At 33.5% G+C, this 23,828-nt stretch overlaps 1 protein-coding gene and 1 long non-coding RNA gene across 2 annotated transcripts in view; both read right to left on the bottom strand.

Annotated features, from left to right (window-relative positions):
- Positions 1–1,934: 1,934 nt before the first annotated feature.
- Positions 1,935–2,903, bottom strand: LOC141492343 (olfactory receptor 5K1-like). The gene has a single exon (XM_074192788.1). It carries the CDS (start codon positions 2,895–2,897, stop codon positions 1,935–1,937), a length of 963 nt encoding a protein of 320 aa, XP_074048889.1. The 5' UTR covers positions 2,898–2,903.
- Positions 2,904–4,829: 1,926 nt separating this feature from the next.
- The window catches only part of LOC141491409 (uncharacterized), a 43,481-nt gene continuing 24,482 nt past the window's right edge, over positions 4,830–23,828 (bottom strand). The window contains exons 3-4 of the long non-coding RNA XR_012469594.1: positions 6,877–6,944; positions 4,830–4,906 (exon numbers count right to left, since the gene is read on the bottom strand). This is a non-coding gene — a long non-coding RNA (uncharacterized LOC141491409). The remainder of the gene's footprint in view (positions 4,907–6,876; positions 6,945–23,828) is intronic.

Raw genomic sequence — 23,828 nt, 5'->3', positions numbered from 1 at the left:
TAAAATTTAAGTAACTTAAAAATATTTGCTTTAGAGATATAAAATGCCTAAGGATATGAGATATTTTTATGGTTAAAGAAGGAAGTTTGTGGTTTTCTACCTAGATGTAGTATATTCCTGAATAATATCTTAAAAATTATTTTAATCATTATGAATTTAACAAAAGTCAACAATCATTTTCTTCACTAAGAACAGAAAAAGAGTATTGTATGGCACCATAAATCTCTATTCATGTAGCTTATTTTATATATATATATATATATATATATATATATATATACACACATATATATATATATATATATATTTAATCTATTATGGTGGCTCCAACACTACCCTACTTCTTTGTATCCCCTTATGAACAGCCTTTTGCTCTCCTTTGTATATTTTAAGAATGATCCATTGGTGCTCTTTATCTCCTTTTTTAAGTGTCATTTTCACTAACATTTCTCCCCAAAACTCTCCCCTAGGCATAGAAAAGTAAAAACAAATCTATACATTGTCCCTCTGTGAAAATGTGTTTCATTTTATACTTTTAGTTCATATTCCTCTGCCAACAGATAGGAAACATGATTCATCATAAATATTTTGAAGTCTTGATTGATCATTGCATTGATTATTGTTTTTGAGTCTTTCAGAAGTTTTCTTTCTAATTTCTAGTTTTTGTTTTTTCCCCCTTCACAATTATTGTGTTATTTTTTTCCTGGTTCTTCTCACTTCCCTTTGAATTAACTCATGAAATTCCTCTCAGATTTCTCTAAATTTTTCCCTTTCAACAATATGCAATGGTACATTCATATACCATAGTTTCTTCAGGCATTCCTCCATTAATGGATATCCACTTGCTTCTAGTTCTTTTTTGAAATAAAAAGCACTACCATAAATATTTTTGTGCATATGGGATATTTCAATCTGTCTTTGAACTCTTGAAAGAATATTCCTAGTAACATGTTGTCAAAGGTTATGCATAATTAAAGGACTTTGGGGATTTTACAATTGAAACTGAGGCAGGCAAAGGTTAAATGCTTATCTAAGGTAACTAATAAGTGAGTCAGGCTGGATTTGAACTCAAATCTTCTTAACTCCAGACTCAGTGCTCTATCCACTGCACAGCCAGCTGTTTTACTATCCTCATCAGTGAAAATAACATAAGAGACTTTGCCATCTTTTCATGCTTTATTCATATATATCCATTTTTGATTTTTAGATAGATGTGATTTATCATTATGCTTTGTTAAGGGATGGTCCATTTATCCTTATGCTTGCTAAAGTTTTTCATATTTTGGCAAAAAAAACCTTTTTTGGGTATCTATTTGATATTTTCATCTGATTTTATTACTTTTTTATTGATAAAATCTGTTATATTTAAAGATTTCCTAACATTGAATTGATTCTCAGAATAAATCTAATCTGACCATAGTGTATAATTGTTGTTTTTAAATCATTTTATTATTCCATCCTTTGATAATATATTATTCAATATATTGTATTGATATTTCTTAGGGATAATTTTCTTTCTCTACTTTATCTCTTTCTAGTTTTGTTATTAGAATAGTATTTGTCTCGTAGGAGCACAATAAAATCAGTTTATCTAGTCATAAGACCTCAAAGTTTTGAGTTCCAGGTAAAATACCATGGACATTTTTTTAAAAATACCATTTAGGAGAATAACTGCCTCACCACCTACATCAAAGTCTTACCACTGAGGAACTTCTGGATTTCCTGCCCTGGGTTTCCACTCTCCCTGATTCACAATTGCCTCTACTAAAATATTCAATCAGGTTTCACTTCACATCTTTCTCTCTGCCCACTTAATCCAGATCCTCCCTTCCTTCCCTCTATTCTCAATCCAGTTTTGTAATCAAGAACAAAGACAAAATCAGCTCTGCCACTATCAATCTTAGTAAAAGTTTTATTGTACTTGAATCAATAAGTCATGGAGAATAAATTTTTGTTTCAAATATCCTGAGATTTTTTTTCTTCAGATTCTTTTTTAGGACACTGATTACTTCTTTGTTCCTCAGGCTATAAATAAAAGGGTTTAAAAAGGGAATGACTATTGTATAAAAAATAGCAATCGGCATGTTCTTATCTCCTTCATTAACAGAACCTGGTCGAATGTACATGAAGAGAAGAGAACCATAGAATATAGAGACAGACACAAAATGGGATGCACAGGTAGAAAAGGCTTTGCCTCGCCCTTCCTTGGATTTCATTCTGAAGATAGTGAAAAGGATGTAAAGATAAGAAACTAAGATAATGACTATGGTAAAGACTAGAATCGAGCCTGAAAATATATACATCATCAGTTCATTAATATAAGGGTCAACACAGGAAAGTCTGAACAATGGAATTACATCACAAAAAAAATGATTTATTTGATGAGACCTACAGAAAATCAACCTAAATACAAAACCTACGTGAACTGCCGAAGTCAGATTACCCCCTATGTATGACACAATGAGCATCTGAATGCAGAGCTTCTTTGACATCATGATGGGATAATGCAGTGGGTTACAGATGGCCACATAACGGTCATATGCCATGGCTGCCAGGAGAAAACAATCTGAAGTTTCAACCACACAAAGAAAATAAAATTGTGTCATGCATTCATAGATAGAAATCATTCTATCCTTAGAAAAGAGGTTCATTAGCATGTTGGGAGTTACAGTGCAGCCACAGAAAGCATCCATAAGAGCCAAGTTACCAAGAAAGAAATACATAGGGGTATGAAGTCGAGGTTCAATTGAAATTAATATCACCAGTCCAAGATTCCCAACAATGGTTATCAGAAAAATTACAAGGAATACCACAAATAACATGACCTTTATCTCAGGATGATTTGTAAATCCAGTGAGGATAAAATCAGTTGTTGAGGTATGATTTTCCTCAGTCATCTTGAGTTTTTCCTGTTGAAAATAGAAATTGTAAGAAATAAATTATAAAACATAAGAATATAACACAATGCTTTTTTTCCTTACATCTTTGACCAAAAGATACCTTTTCCCTCCTCCTATGTTGCTCCTAAAATCTAATGCAGATCAGGGTTAAGGTAAGATTATTCTCACAGAAAAGTCAGTTTATCTAGTCATAAGACCTCAAAGTTTTGAGTTCTAGGTAAAATATCATGGACATTTTTTTAAAAATACCATTTAGGAGAATAACTGCCTTACCACCTACATCAAAGTCTTACCACTGGGGAACTTCTGGATTTCCTGCCCTGGGTTTCCACTCTCCCTGATTCACAATTGCCTCTACTAAAATATTCAATCAGGTTTCACTTCACATCTTTCTCTCTGCCCATTTACTCCAGAGCCTCCCTTACTTCTCTCTATTCCTAATCCAGTATTGTAATCAAGAACAAAGACAAAATCAACTCTGCCACTATCAATCTATTCCCTTAGGACTCAAATCTCCGTAACTTTCCAGGCTTAAGTGCCCTTCTCTGGCTACCACTCCCTTTTATATATTAAATCATCATCTATTAAAATGTATGTTCTTTAAGGTCAGAGAACATCTTTACTTATGTATCCCTATGAATTCCTACAGTGCTTACTTAGCACATAATAAGACTTTAAAAGTAACTGTTCATTAATTCATTCAATATTATATGTACAAAAAGACAGAAGTCTTTTATTCAGGGATTTATGGAAGTCTGAGTATGATCAAGGGTCAGAAAATTCTTAGTTTTTCAAAACATCTAAAATGACAGCAACATAGATTGTTAATTTTTAAAATTTAAAGTTTATGTGCAGGTATTTTTGCTTAGTACATTTTCACTGAAACAATTATATATGTATTTATATGAACATATATATATGTATATATATATATAATACATATTTTCAAATGTTTTTGGTTTTGTGGCTTGGAAAAAATTCCAAGGATTATGAGTCATATCCAAATCTATCCAATTCTGAATTGCACAACAAAAACATGAAAAGAACCTTATTGCCCTCCATAATAAAGATCTTGAAAGATTTATAAGTGTACTAAGAGCTAAATGGACTAAGATCTATTTGTTCTACTACTCATGGAATTTTTCCAAAACATTTGTAAACATTCTTTTCAATCTGAACCACATATCTTGCAGTAAGCAACATATTAAATAAGTTTATGGATCTCTATATAAAGAAGATCTTCTTAAGCTTGTACTAAAAACTTTGTCTTTCAAATTTAAAGGTATATCTTTAGGATCTAATTTTATTGTTCTGGTGAAAAAATATCTCTGTTCATAGGCTTCTTGATATTCAAGATTTGTATTAATTTCTGTTATCTACCAGAGGTATTATATCCTAATGGATAAAGACCTAATATCAAATTCAGTTGGATCTGTTTCAGGTTGATCCTTATTGATTATAATGTTGTTAAGGAAATCATTTGACCTCTCAGGATCTCAGATTCTCTAAGACTCTAAGCTGCAAAGCAGGGGTCAAACTTTATTGGTTGAAGGAACTTTCTTATTGAGAGGTTCATATAACAAAGAAAACACAAATTAAATCCAAATAAAGTTTACCATTTAAGATATCATTTTCATAAAACCTAAATCTTAGTATATTGTCCTTGTGAAAACTCTTCTATTTCTTTAATCACTCCAATAGTCCTCAAAATTTTTGCCAGCCCTGTCTTAGAAATTAATTATATTAACTGCCCAAAATATCTGGTAAGACATAAATGACCTTTCTGCTTTCCTTCCAGTGTCCTTTTTTATTATGTTCATTTAGAATTTTTCCATTCAGTATGTGCTTACTGTCTATTTTATATAATCCTCTATAGAACTAAGCATCTCATAAGTAAGAATAGGATACTTTTTTATTACATACATTACTGTATATTTATCCTTTCTAAGACATCTTCCCCTTTTGTTCACTCAGGTAGAAATATGGTATTTTCTTGCAATTCTTTCCTGGAATTAAACAGAAATTCTTGGTTTAATTATCTAATATCTAAAAAAAGAAAACAAAAAACAATAGTCAAAATACTATCATGATTTTGAAAAGAAAAAATGGAAATATTACTACTACCTCATATTAGCAAATGCCTGCTAAAGATATGAAGGATACAGTTGTAAGGAATTGTTATTTTTTAATTGGTTTGAAAGTCAATGTTAAATTGTCTTTTATTATATAGTAACTGCCTGAAAAGCACATTTTCCAATATCCAGACAAGTTAAAAATAATTAGCTTATATATACTTTTTTGGAGTCACAAATAATGTTTTGCCCTTACCAGTATACATGGGCGAATGCATACTCTATTGAGCTTCAGAATTTGGGCAGACTACATACATACTACATATGGAGAATTTTGATTTTAGGAAAGTTACAAAGAATTGATGACATTTTTTTAAACTGTGAGAAACAAAAATAATTTAGAGAACCAAGTTTTTTTTAATATTATCATTTTAGTAAAAATAAATAAAATTTCTTTCTCTCACCTAAATTTCCTTAAAGAGAATTTTGTAGTGACTGGTTGTTTACATGATTATTAGTTCTTGTCACCAGAATATACAGAAATAAACTGTGGGTTCTGAAACTTTGAGGATATGAAGAATTCTGAGTACATCTGCCAATACTTCAGTGATATTAATTCTATTGCTATCAGAAGCAAATTATAATTTTCTTAATTCAAAAGGGATTTCCTTGAGGTTGACATTAGGGTATTTCTATAGGGTGTGGTTAGCTGAGACAGTTAATCTCTAAAACACTACAGATGAACCAAGTTGGGATTAATTAAATGCAGCCTTTGAAATACTGGGAGTAAAGCAAATGCCCATAGATAGAAGTTAGATAAGGACTATGTTGTTTATTTCAATTTAGACTCAGACATTTCTTTTTGGGGTTTTTTGTGGGGTTTTTTTTTTGGAGAGTGGTATCCCTAGCACAGTACCTGGTACATAATAGTTAATAAATGTTAGGTGACTTACTTTTAAATCTTCTTCAATCTTATTGGAAATTGTACTGAGGAGAAAAAGTGTACTTTCTTCTTATTCCATTATCATTTTTTTGTGTGTGTGTGTAATATATCTAGATTCCTTAACAGAGGATCTTTGAATTTTAAACATTCATCATCTTAATAGATAAAATGTGTGTGTCTATGCATATATATATATATATGTATGTATTTATAAAGCATTTCCTCAAAATTGTGTGATATAGGTAGTGCACTTACGTCACTTTTATAGATGAGAAAATTTGAAGTTAAAATTATTTTTCCCACAATCTCTCCACTGATAAATTCCTGAGGTGGAATTCAAATTCGTTTGTCACATTCTATCCATTACATCATATAGTCTTAGTTGTAGCCTCAATTACAATTTCTTAAAGATTCATTTATCAGTCCTTCTAGCACTTAAACACTATTTTTATAATAAAATCAGGCTTCTGAAGAAATCTAAAATAACACATTTAAAAATTTTTTGATTTGAGCTTAAAATTTCTTTTAGGTTTTGTTCCAATGCCTACACTAATTAAATGATGGGTTAAAACTATAATTCTAATGATTCAGGATTCAAAATGAATAAAATGATGAAATATTTCATGATTTCAGAACCATCTAGATTCTCACAGCAAGTCAAATAAGTAGGATCTATTGGTTCAGGAGAAAGTTCTAAAGCCATATAGAAATTGGTGTTGTGAGTTCTAAAAGAATTTGGGAAATGAACTATTCTCCTTTGCCTTTTGAATTCTTCATTTGGACAATGTCAAATAGCCTTCAAGATCTTTAGTAATGCTAACATTGGTAAGAATGGCATAGAAGAAAAAAGTGAACCACTCAACTGGAGAAAATGATTTGATTGAATCATGTACTGCAAAAGCCTATAGGTTTCATATTAGTATAAAATTATTATACACTATAGTTATAATGGTATTATTACCTGAATTGTCTCCAATGACTAATACAAATTCAGCATGCCATGGTCCTATAACCAATACACAGGAATTCCTAAGGGAATGAGAAATAGTTCATGAGATGTTTTAACAAAGACTAATCCTGCTTCTAGAAGTTTTCTGTGCCTGAGGCACACAAAATCATCTGTGACATTTGACTTACTACTTTATTTTTAAAAACTATCTGTTCCTAACATTCAATCAGGAAATCAATAATTATTAAGTTCTTTCTATGTTCTATGAACTATACTAAAATTTGGAGCTAGAAAGAAAACTAGAAAAACAGTGAATACTCTCAAGCAGGTTACATTTTAATGAGTGAAATCGGTACATATAAATATAGAGAGCAGTAGCCAGTGGCTATCTTTATAGTTATCTAAAACAATGTAGAAGGGGCAGCTAGGTGGTGTAGTGGATAAAGCACTGGCCCTGGAGTCAGAAGTACCTGGGTTCAAATCCTGTCCCAGACACTTAATAATTACCTAACTGTGTGGTCTTGGGCAAGCCACTTAACCCCGTTTGCCTTACAAAAAAAAACTAAAAAAAAAAACAATGTAGAGGAACAGTTAGAAGTTGGAGTGAATAGAACTCTAGACCTGGAGTCAAGAAGATCTGAGTTCAAATCCAGACTTTGACACATACAGTTATGTGATCCTGGGAAAGTCATTCAATGTCTGATTACCTCAAGTTTCCTCATCATAAAATGGGGACAACATTACCTCCCAAGACTATTGTGAAGATCAAGTAAGATATTAAGTGTAAGTTCCTTAGCATTAAATAAGTATTTAAAAATATTTTTAATATGCATATCCCCCTTGTAAATATAATAGTTCATTAATGTATATATAAAATATTTCCCTCTGAATATATCCTTTAAATATATTTATACATACAAAAATCTATATGTGGCTTTTATATGCACTTGTACATATAAAGATATTTATACACACATATATGTGCTTGGGAAATGAACTATTCTCCTTTGTCTTTTGAATTCTTCATTTGGATAATGCCAAGAGACAGATGATAAAGAGACAAAGAGAAACAGAGTCAGAGACATAGATACATGGATTGATACGATGCATGCAAGGTAGAAACAAGTTAATCTTAGAGAGGAATGTACTCATAGTTGGTAGACTTGGATTGGATTTTTAAGGAAATTGAGCATTTTACGGAGTAGAATTAAAGATGGATATCATGAGGGACAGTTGAATGAGAGGAGCAGCAAGCAAGATAGTATGACTGGATTGTAGAATGCATGGAGTCCATTAATGGGTAAGATTTGAAAGATAGGAAGGTGGCAGGTTGCAAAGAGTTTTAAATGTTCAGCAGAGGATGTTTGATCCTAAAGGTCATAAAAAAACCCACTGGAGTTTACTGAGTAGGGAGATGACATCAGATTTGTGTTTTAGGAAAAGTCATTTTGGCAAAAGATGTGGAAGATTGATTAGACCAGGGAGATAGCCAATGCAGAGAGACCAATGAGAGATAATTGCAGTAGTTCAGGAAAGAGATGGTGCGACTTCAAAGAGGATTCAGGCTGAATGGACAGAAGGAGGTGTATACAAGAGATGTTGAGTAATTAAAAACAAGATTTCTCAGCTTATTGGATATACAGAATGACTGAGACCAGAGAGGTGAGGATAACTGGTTTCAAAACTTTAAGGATGGTTGTTGCTCTTATAAAGAAGTTAGAGGGGTTCATTTTGAGGAGAAAAATGAATTCTGCTTGAGATATTTTGAATTTGAGTTGCCTTCAAAACTTTCCAATTGACAAGTTATGATGTTAGACTGAAACTCAGGAGATGGACTAGGATTAAATATATAAATATGGGAGTCATCTACATAATTCTTATTATTGAACCTAAGGGAACTGAAGCAATTACCAAATGAAAGACTATTTTGGTTAAAAAAAAAAAGAGGGGAGCCAGGACAGAATTTTGATTTTTACTCACTGTTAGAGGAAATAAAAGTTAATAAAGTAGCAAAGAAAATTAAAGAGAAATATTTGGATAAATTGGAGGAGTATCAGGAAATGAGGAAAAGTGCATTCAAGAGAGAAGGTCATCAGTAACATCAAATATTGCTGATAGGTCAAAAAGGAAGAGGATCAGAAAATACCATTAAATTTAGTTATTAAGAGAGCATTGGTAACTTTGGAGATAACAGTTTCAATTAAATATGGTTAAAAATGAGACTGAAGAGAGTTTTAGAAAAAGGAAGAAGTAGGGAGAGTAGAGACAGCTTTTTCAAGAGATGTAGCCAAGACCAAAAATTCATGGTTTTGTTTATTTGACTGCCTTTTTTACACTTTCCAGTCAACTGATATATATTTATTAAGCATTTACTCTGTGCCAAATACTTTGCTAAGTGCTGTTGACATAAAGGAAGGGAAAAGAAGTGTCCTGGCTTTTAAGAAGCTCACAATCTAGAGAGGGAGAAACTCCTTGAAAACAACCATGTACAAACAAAATCTATACAGGATACGTTGCAGATGTTCAATAGAAGTTAGGCACTGACATTATGAACATATGGGAGGACTTTACAAAAAAAGTAGGACTTTAACTGAGAGTTGAAGGAAACCAGGGAAACCAGGAGATGGATGTGAGGAAAGAGAATTTCCCAAGCATGAAGAATAGTCAATGCAAATTTCTAGAGATGAAGTGTCTTGTACAAGAATCAGCTAGGAGACCAGTGCACTGGATTGAAGAATATTTTGAGGGAGGAGGACAGATAAAGTGTAAGACTAGAAAGGGAGGAGTTTGTATACCAATCAGAATTTTATATTTGATCCCAGAGGTGCTAGAAACCCACTGGAATTTACTGAATGGGGGTGGGGAGAAAGAGAGAGATAGAGAAAGACAGAGAAGAGATACAGAAAGAGGTGAGATTAATTTGGGAAGATTAATTTGACAAGTGAGTGGAAGATGGATTGAAGTAAGGAGAGATGAAGAAGAGAGATCATAAATTTCAATACTGTGCCAAATTATTAGTGAAATGGAAGAGGGGAAGGGGTGGAAGGAAGGGAGAGAATTTGGAACTCAAGGTTTTGTAAGTAAATGTTGAAATTTGTTTTTTTATGTAGTTGAGGGAAAAAATTTAAAAGTAAAAATAAAATAAAACACTTGAAAAAAATTAATTTATGAAGGAGTTGGTCCTTGAAATTCAAGTATCAAATAGGAGGAAAGGGGTCAATAAGGAGAGTTAAACCAATTGTAAAAATGTGGCAGCTTTTTTGGGAAGTACACATAAGTTCCTTTAATGTTTTCCATTGTTGTTGAAGAAAACCATGACATCAGGGAAGTATACCATGACAAGAAAGTGACTTGGGTTTGAGTGAGGGGGTGCTGGGGCTAAGTCACCAGCTTCACTTGCTCCTCCGGAGCCATCTGACTCCAGTGAACAAATATGGATCAGGATGACTGGAGATGACCTTGGATTCAAGGCAATCAGGAGCAGCCAGGTGGTGCAGTGGATAAAGCACCTGCCCTGAAGTCAGGAGGACCTATGTTCAAATCCAGCCTAAGACACTTGACCCATACTAATTGTGTGACTTGGGGCAAGTCACTTAATCAAGATTGCCTTGAAGATCCTTAAGTGAGTCAAAAGGGAACAATTTCATTGGATGAGTAATAATTGGCCATACCTTCAGATGATCTTTAAAAGACGGCTGTTGAGAAATAGAAGTGGTGTTAGCAAGGCCCAATAGTCAAGGAATAATCTGGGCCTTGAGAGGGGATGGAGGAATGGTATTTCTTTTCTTTACTCCCCTCCCTTTCCTTTGGTCATGTTGGCTACCAGAGTTGTAAGAAATGAGGAAGTAGAAATATTTAGCAGCAATGAGATTTGTTTTACAAGGAAGAGTGAAGAATCAAGAATAGTGCCAAGGTTGAATACTTAGGAAACATTAAGAATGGTCTTTTCAAGTCTACTCCCATCTTGCTATCCATACCAGAGACTATGCCTAGGAGGAAGTCTTGCCCTGGGACCAAATTTCCCTGATCAATGACTGTCTTTTCAAAACTGCTATATTCCTTTCTAGCCACCTCTTTCACAGCTTCCCTAACCACCTCATTGTGGCACAATTATCTTACTCTATCATTAGTTCTGGATCCATGAACTTTAATCATTTGATAATGATCAAATAAATTCTTCAGCTGGAGTGTGCCTCTTTATTCTCCTATGACTTCCATGGATATTAACTTTTGGGGGAAAAAACTCTCTAGTACTTAGCATAATAATAGTACTATGCATATGTAACAAATATTTTATAAATGCATAATAATAATTTTTTTCATTCATTCATTCATTCACATCTAGAAGTGGGAATTACAAGAGGGAGTTTGGTTGAAGATCTTAGTAGAACAATTCCATCACCTTACTAATGATTATACCATCAAGACTATGTTGTTGCCAATTTGTCACCAGAAAAATCACATACTGGTGCTTTGCCAGGTGTTACTGAAGCTCCATGGTGCTTCATCGACTTGGGAGAGAACCTTATTCATAAGGTAAAGGATTCCCACAACATCCCAACCTAACCAGAATTTTCTTTCAAATCAGGCCATAGTTCTGTAAACAGTTCTGTAAAAGGAAGTAAAAAAGATGTCTTTACATAACACTACTGTCACTATAATAAACATATTGTGCATGCCACGCCCTCCCTCATTTGATGTCATGGTTTTCTTCAACTATAAAGGACAACAAATAATTCCAATTCCAGAAGTGGGATGGATTGGAAGAAAATAATAATGAGATCTGTTTTGGACACATTGAGTTGAGAAGTTTCTATGGAATCCAACTTGAAATGGGCATTAATAGCAGTTGGTGATGCAGGTTTAGAGGGTATATGGAATGTTCAGGAAGAACTATCACTTCTGGTATGAGTTTTGTTGAGCTGTTTTCAGGGATACTCATCCACCTCTAATATCACCTATCACCCAGCTCTTCTCAGTGAATATGAACAAACAATTCTCAAAAGAATTACAAAGTTTTTAATATTCCAAATCATTTAAGAGAAATGCAAATCAAAACAACCCCATAGAGCATGTTTGACCTCTGCTCTATACCAATGCCTCACTGATGGTTTATTTTTGTTTGTTTTGTTTTGCAACTTGTCTGTCTTTATCTTCTTCTTTGAAAGGATTCAGTTAATTGTCACTAAAAGAAGATACTCACAGAATATTAAAATAGTCATAAAATAAGAGCCAAAGATAGAAAGGGTTTTGAATTTTTGAATTTTATCTTTGCTTCTAAGAATAGAGCCCTTTTATATACCTGGAACTCCACAAACCATTTTACAAATATTACCTCATTTAATCCTCACAATAACCCTGAGAAATTGTTATTATTATCCCCATTTTATAGTTGAGGTTATTGAGTCAAAATAAGGTAAAGTGACATATAACTTTTAAGTGTCTGAGGATGAATTGTGACTCCAGATCTGGCGTTTTATCTACTGTATCACCTCTCACAAAATTGTCTTGAAAATTGAATTTTTGTAGAATGAACTTTAAAAAAATATGTATTTCTATGAATTTTCAGTAAACAAACAATTGCTTTATTGCACTGGGGTGAACATTTGTAAATAGTGAGTTGTGAAATTGGAAATTCCTAAAATATCACCATGATCATATTATGGAACCATGACAAGCATTCTTAGCTTCCCTTATGGGTCTATTAACCATGAATATTTTAATGTTTTCACATTGTACAACAATCTGAAGCAATAAATTTGTTGGTCTTTGTATCAAGAAAGTCTTCTTTTTCCTTGTTCTAAAAAATTTTTTTTCAAGCCCAAATGTGTTTCCTATAGGATTTGGTGAACTCACCTATGTTACCCTTCATGATTTATACTAATTTACATTATTTATGAAGACTTGGTCTTCATAGAATTCCAATTCCTATAGTATGTTGGTACATAGAACCACTTGATTATTTTGACATTTATTTGCCCTTCTCCCTCCCTCTTTGCTGTTACATCAAAGTAATTGTTCTATGTTCAGTTTCCATAACCCATGAACTTGAAATGAGAAAAGAAAAGAATAATTTTATGCTAGAACCAAAGCAGTCTAAAAATATTGAAACACCTATCCTGGAAAGAAGAGTTTATTCAGAGTAGTTGCCCCATTTTCCTTTTCTAATTTCACCTTCATCTCTCATGAATGTTGTATTGATTCAAGGTTGGTAAAGAATTTGTACCAATAATAAGAATCCAATAAGAATGGTTCCACATAGCAGTCTCCCTACTTTAAGACCTTGCTCACTAAATAGTGTTTGGAAAGGAATGAAAGTGGTAGATAGATAGATAGATAGACAGACAGACAGACAGACAGACAAGGAATGATATTTTTAATTCTATATTTCTGATTAAAAATTATTTTAGCAGCCTCTAATTGAGGTTTGTGGATCTGAATGTTAGCATATGTCTTCCACAAAGTCTGTGTGTGTGTCTCTCTAGTTATCAATCTGAAGGCAGACTCTATCTGTGTCAAATAGCCTGTTACCCCTCTAATTGCAATCTGAAAGGGTTGGCTTTCCCAGTTGTGTAAACAATCAGAGTAAAGACCATCCTAAGAAGGCTTTTCTCTATAAGAGGCTGAATGAATTCTTATGACATTTTGGAAAGGGAGAAATTCCAATGTCTCTATTGTATCTGATAACAACATAAAATATCAAGTCAGAAGAAGAGACAATATAGTCCTGTTGCTAATTGGATCTTTGTCAGTTCTGACATAGAGCAGATTTTATGAATGGGTTAGAGAATCATAATGTAATAAATGGCACTTTTCTGTATTAAGGTGTAACCTGATTGGCTGGCTACCAAAATTTCATGATCTTTTGTGAAATTTCTATACATATCCTTTATTCATTAAGCTGTTGACTGGTATCTGTAATGATACCAGCCATTCATGGGTTTTGGTAAGATCCTAGAAAATAAACCTTCATTTACAAAATTAACTTTTTGCCATTTCATTTTTAGCCAAAGAAATTATGTTTAATAACAGTGGTTCTGTGACACAGATAGATGGGAATTGTGAGGGGGGAAGGGTCTCTGTTTAGCCTCAGATAGGCTCCTTGGAAGGAAAGAAGTGTGTAAAACAGTTCCTTGATCTGTAGTCAGATGTGCTCCTTGGGAGAAAAGGAATCTGTACCTTTTAAAATACCAGCTCTATTCTGAACCAGTGTTATAAGTTAACAGAGAGTGGCTTTGTCTGAAAGTGTTACTTTTCAATTCAAATTACTGTATTTTTGTTTCTTTGAAGTAGAAGTTTCTCTGGAATTTACTTTTGGTTTTGCTATTTTCTCACAGATTAATGAGAATTACCTCGTTTTTAAGTGGTCGATTGAATGCTGAGAATTTTTTTATTCTTAGATCTAATTCTTTCCAGTAGCCAATACATTTTTGCTTTTACATAGGAAGTACAGCAATTTATGTGGACAATCTTGTTTTTAAAACTGGCCTTGGAATAAGGTGAGGCAATTACTTTTCATGTGCAGGCTAGTTTGGCGGCCCATTGTCTTTGTCTATATTGTGTTTTGGGGACTCCCTAGTGTGAGAAATTTCCCTGGAGTATGGGGGCTTCTCTAGTTAGAGGTGCTCTGACTCAGTTTATGTTTCTTTTAAATAGTGTGTGTTCTATGTGGTACAGGCAGAATGAAGTTCTTGGTTATCTCTGATTGGTCAAGCTTGCTGTTGTGTCTCTGTTTTTATTGGCCAACTTTTCTTCAATCTCCCTTTTCAAATTGGATCTTTTTCTTTTGCAAAAACTCACAATTTGGTACCACAGGACAGATTTTCTTGAAAATTGTGTTGTCTTTGGGGGGTAAGGGTGTTCTATTTGTTCTCTTCCTAACTTTTTTTTTATGTTCTGATCGACCGTCAGGATTTTATTTACTGATTGGCAAATTATACATATGTACATTGTACAAATTATACATATATACATACATATACATACAAATGCCTAAAAAATTTAAAATTGGATCTAAAATTATTTTCTTACCAGTCTTAATTAGTATCTTAATTAGTATATTTAAAAAATTAGTAATAATTTAAATTAGAAGTCTCTGCTTTTTGTTGCTTCCCCAACAGCTCTTTTCTAGTTTCCCCTGGCCTGAAGAACTGAGAAGAGTTCACCGGGTTTTTCTTGGGTTGGGGGACTAGTCCAGATCCCTAAAAATCACAACCCAGGATGCTGGTGCACAATCTTTGTTCTACTAAAAATTGCCTCTTTGAACAGTGCTGGTTTGGTGAGTTGCCATGAAATTCTCAAGTGTTAGTTTCAGAATAAAGAACTGAAGCTGAAAATCTCATTACAATGTTAACTGTTTTTAGTTAAAAGTGCAGAAAGAAAAGTTTTTTGTTTTGTTTTATTTTGTTTTATAGGAAAAAATAGAAATATATGTATCAAGAGTCAAAGACCTGAAAGTCCAGATTTTGGTTTGATTTAATCCAAAATTTAGTTCTAAAGGGAAAAGTAATAGGACTATAAAATTAAAAACTGTATTAAAGCTATACAATCACACCGTTAACAGCAACATGGGGGTGATGGTCAAGCTTAATGGACTTGCTCATCCCATCAATGCAACAATGGGGCACAATTTGGGGGTATGTGTAATGGAGAATACTATCTGTATTCAGAATAAGAATTGTGGAGTTTGAACAAAGACCAAAGACTATTACCTTTAATTTAGAAAAAAAAAAAACCTGTTCTCTTATTATGTAATTTTGCTATCTCTTATACTTTGTTTCTTCCTTAAGGATATGATTTCTCTCTCATCCCATTCAACTTAGAGCAATGTATACCATGGAAACAATGTAAAGGCTAACAGACTGCCTTCTGTGGCGGGAGGGAAGCAAAATTAGGGGATTGTAAAATTCAAAATAAATAAAATCTTTTTTAAAAAAGAAAAAAGCTATATAATCACCTTTTAATCAAATAGCCATATATGGGTTGATTTTCTGTGCATTACTAAATGTGTGTGTGTGTGTATATATACATATATATATATATACATACATTATATTAATTTGAAAGATTTTAAGTTGAAAAATGCATAATTTGGTTATGATATTGTGATGTCCATAAATATTAAGAAATAATTGCTCAGTAGTTTTGGGAGTTTAAAAGTTCTGCAAACAAATAAAATGAATTAACAAAAACTAAATCTCTACAATTTTGGTTTTTTATTGACATGCATTTCTTAAGATTATTAAGTACAAAGGAAATCTTGTAATCATAAAAAAGGGATTTTTAGAACAATCAGGTAATAAATTTTTATCAAGAATTTTCTAGGGTTGGCTAGGTGGCACAGTGGATAGAGCACCAGCCCTGGAGCCAGGAGTACCTGAATTCAAATGTGACCTCAGACACTTAATTACCTAGCTGTGTGACCTTGGGCAAGCCACTTAACCCCATTGACTTGCAAAAAATCTAAAAAAAAAAAGAAAAGAAAGAATTTTCTGCAGGGAAGTATGATAGGTGTTTAATAATTTTAGTCACTTGATTTTGGTCATTTTAATTAACTTAATTGTTAATGATTGGGCTAATCATGCAGTGACACATTTAAAGCCAATATTTGAAAGGAATTTGACTTAATGTTGTTTGTCCATATGAAAAATTATGACTATTAATTTATTAGGTAATACAGTAGAGGAATTTTGGACAGGAAAACATGTTTAAATTGTTCTCTCTGCACTGACCATGTAGCTTACATTGCTTAAGACAAGATGCATCCCTCCCCCATCCCATTTTTTCAGGTTCTTGGGATGAGGTCAATCAACTTTTAGTTCTATAATTACCTTATTACTGAACTGAGTTCTTGGGGGTCACTTTGAGAATTCTAGAAGAGGAATAGAGTAGAAATCTAACCCTGTTGCAAGAGTATCAGTATTGTAAAATTCTGGCAAAATCCTTGCACAGAATGGGAAGTAAATGTGTAATTTATATTGTCAAATGTGTTACATCTAAGAATATATTTCTATAGGTTAAGATGGATTATACCAAATTTGTCGGTGCTATTCAAATAAACCATCTATATGGCCAAAGAACATTGCATTTTGAGTAACTCTTAAGGACTTTGGTAAACTTTATCATTTGTGACAAGGGTTCTCCCTGTCTTAAACCAACAGACTCTTGTTCTTGAGTTCAAAGAAGGTGGTATTTAGAAGTTTTGTGGTATTTAGGATGTATTACTTGTGACAAGTTTTGTAGGATTAATTTATAAAACCTAAAAATAAATTTTTATACTAATTTAGGTTTGATGAATTCCAATCTTATGGTTTATCTTTTGGATTTAAGGTTGAATAACTAAGAGTTCTATTACTCTACAAGTTCCCAAGTAATATAATGTTTAAAGTTTTGTGATTGTCCTTTTAATAGTAGGAATATTTATTGTTTTTAAGAAAGAGAAACACTCTCAGGAGAGTACTTATGTAGTAGTGTCTACTAATTCATTACGATAATGCTTGTAGCAATACTGAATCAATTAAACAGTGGAGTAATGTTAATCTAAAGTTACCATAAGTGCAAGTAGAAAGGATTTTGCTGTTTTGATTCAAATTTGTTGCTGTTCCATGGCATAAGTAAGAATTACATTAGTGTTTTGAAACTGTCATGTATAAGATTAAGTTCCTAAGAAATCTTATTTTCTTTTTAAGATTGATGTAAGTATATTTGAGTAAGAGTCAATAAACTCATAAAATAAAATATCAGTAAGGCAATGACAGCTGTAGGAATGAATGCCCTTTGATCAAATGAGGAACACTTGATAGAACTTCCTTTCCTGCCCTTTGAAGAAATAGAAAGTTTTTTTTTATCTGCAGGTGATGTTATATGACCCATATGAATAAAACAGAGGATACTTGATATAAGATTTAGTATAATTTTATATAATTTTGCAACAGTAGTTTTTTAAGAGTTTTATTTTAAGAGTTTTATATTTTATATTTTATATATATATTTATATTTATATTTTAAAATAAAAATGTTTTTAAAATATTTTAAAATTAAAGTGTATTTTAAATATGTAATTCTGTGATAATCATACTTGTTATTTTAGATAATATTCTCAACCATATATATATATGGTTTCATCAATTTAAGTTACTAAGTAACAATTCTGATATTATTAGGACGGATTTAAAGCTTTCTTAACAGTCAGTAGGGATTTCCTCAGAATTTGCATTAGAATATTTAAAAAAGGTCACAAAACCCTGGGAAATTTTGTTCTCCAAACATTTCATACAAATAAAGTTAAATATTCCCTTTAAGGATGAAAGCAAATGTCCATTGCCAAAAGTTATTCAATAGCTATGATATTGATGCTATTTCCTTTAGTTTCTTATTCCCCCTCCCCCCCAAATCTTTTGGCCATTAAATTTATTTTGATCTTTCAATCTGAAGGGAGGATTCAAAAAGAATTTTAACTTCATTGATACAGATAATTCCTGGTAAGAAAAGTCCCTCCATAGTGGGAGTCAGTCAAAGACAGTCAAAACCTCCTGTGCCATTTATAGTCTCAGACAGCTGGCTAGGGCATTGAGGTGTAACTTTTACCTTAATCTGTAGCCACGATATATCATTAGTGCCAGTCCTTAGGCCTGAACTTTGTTCACAACACCATACTCTTTCTCTGAATGTAATATTATATTCATTTTACAAATGCAGACTGAGTCTTAGAGGAGATGACTGCCTATAAGTCTCAGAAGAGGAATTAGAACCTAGGTTTTCCTAAATAAGGACCTACTGCTTAATTCCATACTCTCTCCACTTTGCCACATTGTCATTCAGATAGAGATATAGTATTTAGGAGCTGTTAAATCTTGGTTGCAATATAATTTAGCACTATACACAAAAATTATGGTGAATTAAGCTTTTTAAAAATCATATAATAGATTTTTTTACTAGCTATGCTATAGTATCTGTTTCTTGACTCCTAAGACAGTTCTTCCATATTAATATTTTCCCTTTTCAGCATCTCTAATCTTTCAACCTCAACTGATTCCTTCCTTCTTTCCCCATGGTAAACTAGAATTAGAAAGATACATTCCTAAGAACCCTAGGGGAGACTTAGAAGCCACATTGTGGAGATCTGACTTAGCAGTCTAAATGGGAGTTGGAACAGTAACTCCAGAATCAAGATTCACTTATTATAACTGTGGTGTTCATATCCAAAAAGGAAAGACTAGCTTTTCTACAATGTCATTTGAAACACATTTTTTAATTGGAGGAATGTAGCAATTCCTCTAGGATGTAATTTATTTTCCCATAATACAATGACTACAAATGCTGATTGGATTAGAATAAAGATTGAGATATTACAGTTTTAGTTTTATGGTATAAAATATTAGACTCGAAGTCAGAAAAATCTGAATTCAAATTCTGTGACCTTAAGAAGCAATTTAAACTTTCTGAACTTCAGTTTCTTCTGAAAAATAAGGATAAATTACATCAGCAGTATCTTCCAGTACTAACTGGGAAAATTTTTTTGATTCTGTCTTATGAGAATGCTTGGAAAAATTTTAGTGGTTTGTGTGTCTGTGTGTGTGTGTGTGTGTGTGTGTGTGTGTGATCACAGCAATGGTTATAAGCTCAAGTGACAAAGGTAGCTGAGATGAAGCATATTACCTTATTACAGTAACAATAATTTGCTGGAATGACATGAAGATTCTGAACCAATGCTAAAAACTTCAAGACTATATGACAGATTGGGACTCTTTTGGCCAAAATGGCAGAGAGAAGACAGGCACAGTTTTAAAGTCTCCTGATCTTTCCCCATCTATCATATGAAAAAACCTCTTAACAGAAACCCGACCCACAAAACCCAGAAAGAAAAGCCAGGAAAAAAAACATCTACCTCAGGATTTGTCTCTGGCAGCAGCATTGGCTGAATTTGGGTGGGTGAGTCTGGGCTCAGGGGGCAGTTCAGCCCCGATCAGCCAGATTAGCAGCTGAAGTGGAGCTGGGAGTCTGAGGGCCTGCTGGATCAGCAGTAGGGCTAGACTGCAGGGGCTTGAATCAACTAGGGAGCAGAGGCACTGGTGTTGGTGCTGTCACTCTGGAGCTTGCCAACAGGGCTGGGGGGAGAGTTCCCATGCAGGAGAGCTTCGGACACCATCCCTGGGCTCCTCTGGTCTGAGGCACTCTGAGCCCACCCCTCCATTACAGCTGAGGCCTCTTCCCAGAACAAACATTTGCAGACTAATTCTGTCTCAGGCCCAGGTGTGTGAGCAGAAGACTCAGCCCAACTGACAATCAAGAAAGGAATGACCTTAGGCTAGAGTAAAACCCCACCATTGATTGAAGGCAAAAGAATTCAATAGCTCAAATTCCTCCCTTCAGGCAAAGGGAGAAGGCCTCAATCAAGGTCACAGACACTACAGAGAAAGCAACCAGCACCTCCTACTGGCCATCCAGAGAAATTGCATTCAGTGAGTAAAGGCTTTAGCAATCCCAAGCCCCTATGAACCAGCCCCTCCCCAACTCAAGGTCTTAGCAAAATGAAGACAGGTCAGCAAAAAAGGTGGATCCATAGAAAAATTCTTGGAAAGGAAAGACCCTAACTCAGAAAGACCTGAAACCTCTGAGGAGAATATGATCTAGTCTTCAGCACAGAAAATCTTCCTTGAAGAAATAAGGAAGGAGCTTAAAAATCAACTGGAAAATTTGGGAGAGACAATTAATACCTTGCAACAAGGAAAGAAATCCTTAGAAAATACAATTGGACAAATACAAAAGGAGACTAAATCTCTCAGATCCTCAATTGGACAACTACAAAATGAGAATAAATCTCTCACATCATCAATTGGACAAATACAAAATGAGAATAATTCTCTCAGATCCTCAATTGGGCAAATGCAAAAAGAAAATAATTCTCTCAAAACCTCAATTGGTCAAATGGAAAGCTCTTTCAAAAGTAGAATTGACCAATTGGAAAAGGAGTTGCAAAAGGTTAATGAAGAAAAATCTTCCCTAAAAAAAAAGAATGTAGTCTGCAGAAACTAATGACTCCACCAGAGAGCAAGAGCCATTTAAACAAAATCAAAAAATAGAAAAAATAGAAGAAAATGTAAAATACCTCATCAACAAAACCACTGACCTTGAGAATAGATCGAGGAGGGGCAACCTGAGAACTATAGGACTTCCTGAAAACATTGAAGAGAAAAAAAAGCCCAGACTTAATATTACAGGATCTAGTGATGGAAAACTGCCCTGATATCATGGAATCGGAGGGCAAAGTAGTTATTGAAAGAATACATCCATCCCCTCCTGAAAAACATCCTTAAATGAAAACAGCAAGGAATGTTGTGGCCAAATTCCAGAACTATCAGATAAAAGAGAAAATCCTTAAATATCAAGGAGCCACAATAAGGATCACGCAGGACCTGGCTGCATCAACATTAAGGGATCAAAGGGCCTGGAACAAGATATTTCAAAGAGCAAGGGAACTTGGAATGCAGCCAAGAATCTACTACCCCACAAAGCTGAGCCTTCTCTTCCAGGGAAAAAAGGTGGACATTTAACGAAATGGAAGATTTCCAAAAATTCCTGATGAAAAGACCAGAGCTAAATAGAAAATTTGGACATCAAACAGGAGGTTCAAGAGACACATGAAAAGGTAAAAAAAAAAGGCAGTAAAAGGAAAAAAACTGCTATCTAGTAAGTTGAAAATGGCTGTATCCCAGCATGGGGAAAAAGATTCTCATAAATCTTGAGAATTGTAACTCTAACAGAGAGAATATACCTAACCAGAAATGATGGACATTAATGATCTATTGATGAGACTGCTATTTAATGGGATGTAACTGGCTTTAACCCCACTTCGGAGAAAGACTCTCATAACTCTCAAGAATTTTAACTCTATTAGATAGAATATACTTAACTAGAAGTGACAGATACTCAGAATTTTCTATGACTCAGATAGAATGATCTAAAAAAATACTACCTCCTTAAAAAGTGGTACAGGAAAGAGATGGGAGGAGGGAGGGTACAAAGAGGTACAAAAAACCTATGGTAATAGAGGGGAAGAAGGGAGCAGAGGAGAAACACCTGAATCTTCTTCTCATCAGACTTGGCTTAAAGTCAAACTACATATATTCAGTTAACTTATAAAACATCTAACCTTTCAAGTATTAAAAGGGGAAAAGGGGAGGGGGGATGGAGAAAGAGAAGGGGAGTGGGGAAAAAAGGGGGACCCAACAAAAGGAAGGGAAAGGATAAGGGAAAGAGAAAGAAGAAAAAGGGGATAGGTGATATAGGAGGGCAAACACACTGAAGGGGGTGGTATTCAGAAACAAAATAGTGGGGAATATAGATGGGGGGAAGGGGAAAAATACAAACAGAGGTAAGATAGCATGGAGGGCAATAAAGAATTAGTAATCATAACTTTGAATGTGAATGGGATGAACTCTCCTTTAAAACGTAAGCGAATAGCAGAGTGGATAAAAACCAGAATCCTACAATATGCTGCTTACAAGAAACTCATTTGCAGCAGAGAGATACATACAGAGTAAAGGTAAAAGGTTGGAGCAAAATATATTTTGCTTCAGCTGAAGTAAAATAATCAGGGGTAGCGATCCTTATCTCAGACAAAGCAGCAGCAAAAATAGATAGCATTAAAAGAGATAAGGAAGGAAACTTTATCCTCCTAAAAGGTACCATAGATAATAAAATTATTTCAATACTGAATATATATGCACCCAGTTGGATAGCACCCAAATTCTTAGAGGAGAAGCTGAAAGAATTACAGGAAGACATAGACAGCAAAACTCTACTAGTGGGAGACCTCAACCTCCCACTCTCAGATCTAGATAAATAGAATTATAAAATAAACAAGAAAGAAGTTAAGGAGGTAAATAGATTGTTAGAAAAAATTAGATATGGTAGACTTATGGAGGAAACTGAATGGGGATAGAAAAGAATATACCTTTTTTCTCTGCAGTACATGGAACTTATACAAAAATTGACCATGTACTAGGACATAAAAACCTAATATCAACTGCAGAAAGGCAGAAATAGTGAATACATCTTTCTCAGACCACAATGCAATAAAAGTCACATCCAATATTGGGCCAAGGAGATATAGACCCAGAACAAATTGGAAACTGAATAACCTCATTTTAAAAAATGAGTGGACCAAAACACAAATTATAGAAAGAATTAACCATTTTATTGTAGATAATGATAATAATGAAACAACATACAAAAACCTATGGGATTCATTCAAAGTGACTCTCAGGGGATATATTATAGCTTTAAATACTTACATGAATAAATTGGAGAAAAAAGAAATCAATGAACTAAACATGCAACTAAAAGAATTTAGAGAAAGAACAAATCAAAAATCCCCAATTAAGTACCAAATTATAAATTCTAAAAATTAAAGGAGAAATTAATAAAATTGAAAGCAAAAAAATATTGAATTAATAAATAAAACCAAAAGTTGGTATTATGAAAAATCAATAAAATTGATAAACCTCTGGTCAATTTGATTTTAAAAAAAGAAAGAAGAATACCAAATTGCTAGTATCATAAATGAAAAAGGTGAACTCACCACCAATGAGGAGGAAATTAAAGTAATAATTCAAAATTATTTTGCCCAACTCTATGCCAATAAATTTGATAATCTAAGTGAAATGGATGAATATTTACAAAAATATAAGTTGCCCAGGTTAAATGAAGAGGAGATTATATACCTGAACAACCCTATCTCAGAAAAAAGAAATTCAACAAGCCATCATTGAACTCCGTAAGAAAAAATCTCCAGGGCCTGATGGATTCACAAGTGAATTCTACCAAACATTTAAGGAACAATTGGTTCCAATTCTATATAAACTCTTTGGAAAAATAGGGAAAGATGGAACTCTGCCTAACTCTTTCTATGAAACCAATATGGTGCTGTTACCTAAATCAGGAAGAGTTAAAACAGAGAAAGA

This window comes from Macrotis lagotis, chromosome 6 (genome assembly GCF_037893015.1).
Source record: "Macrotis lagotis isolate mMagLag1 chromosome 6, bilby.v1.9.chrom.fasta, whole genome shotgun sequence".
NCBI lineage: Eukaryota > Metazoa > Chordata > Mammalia > Peramelemorphia > Peramelidae > Macrotis > Macrotis lagotis.
This window is presented reverse-complemented; position numbering and strand designations above follow the sequence as displayed.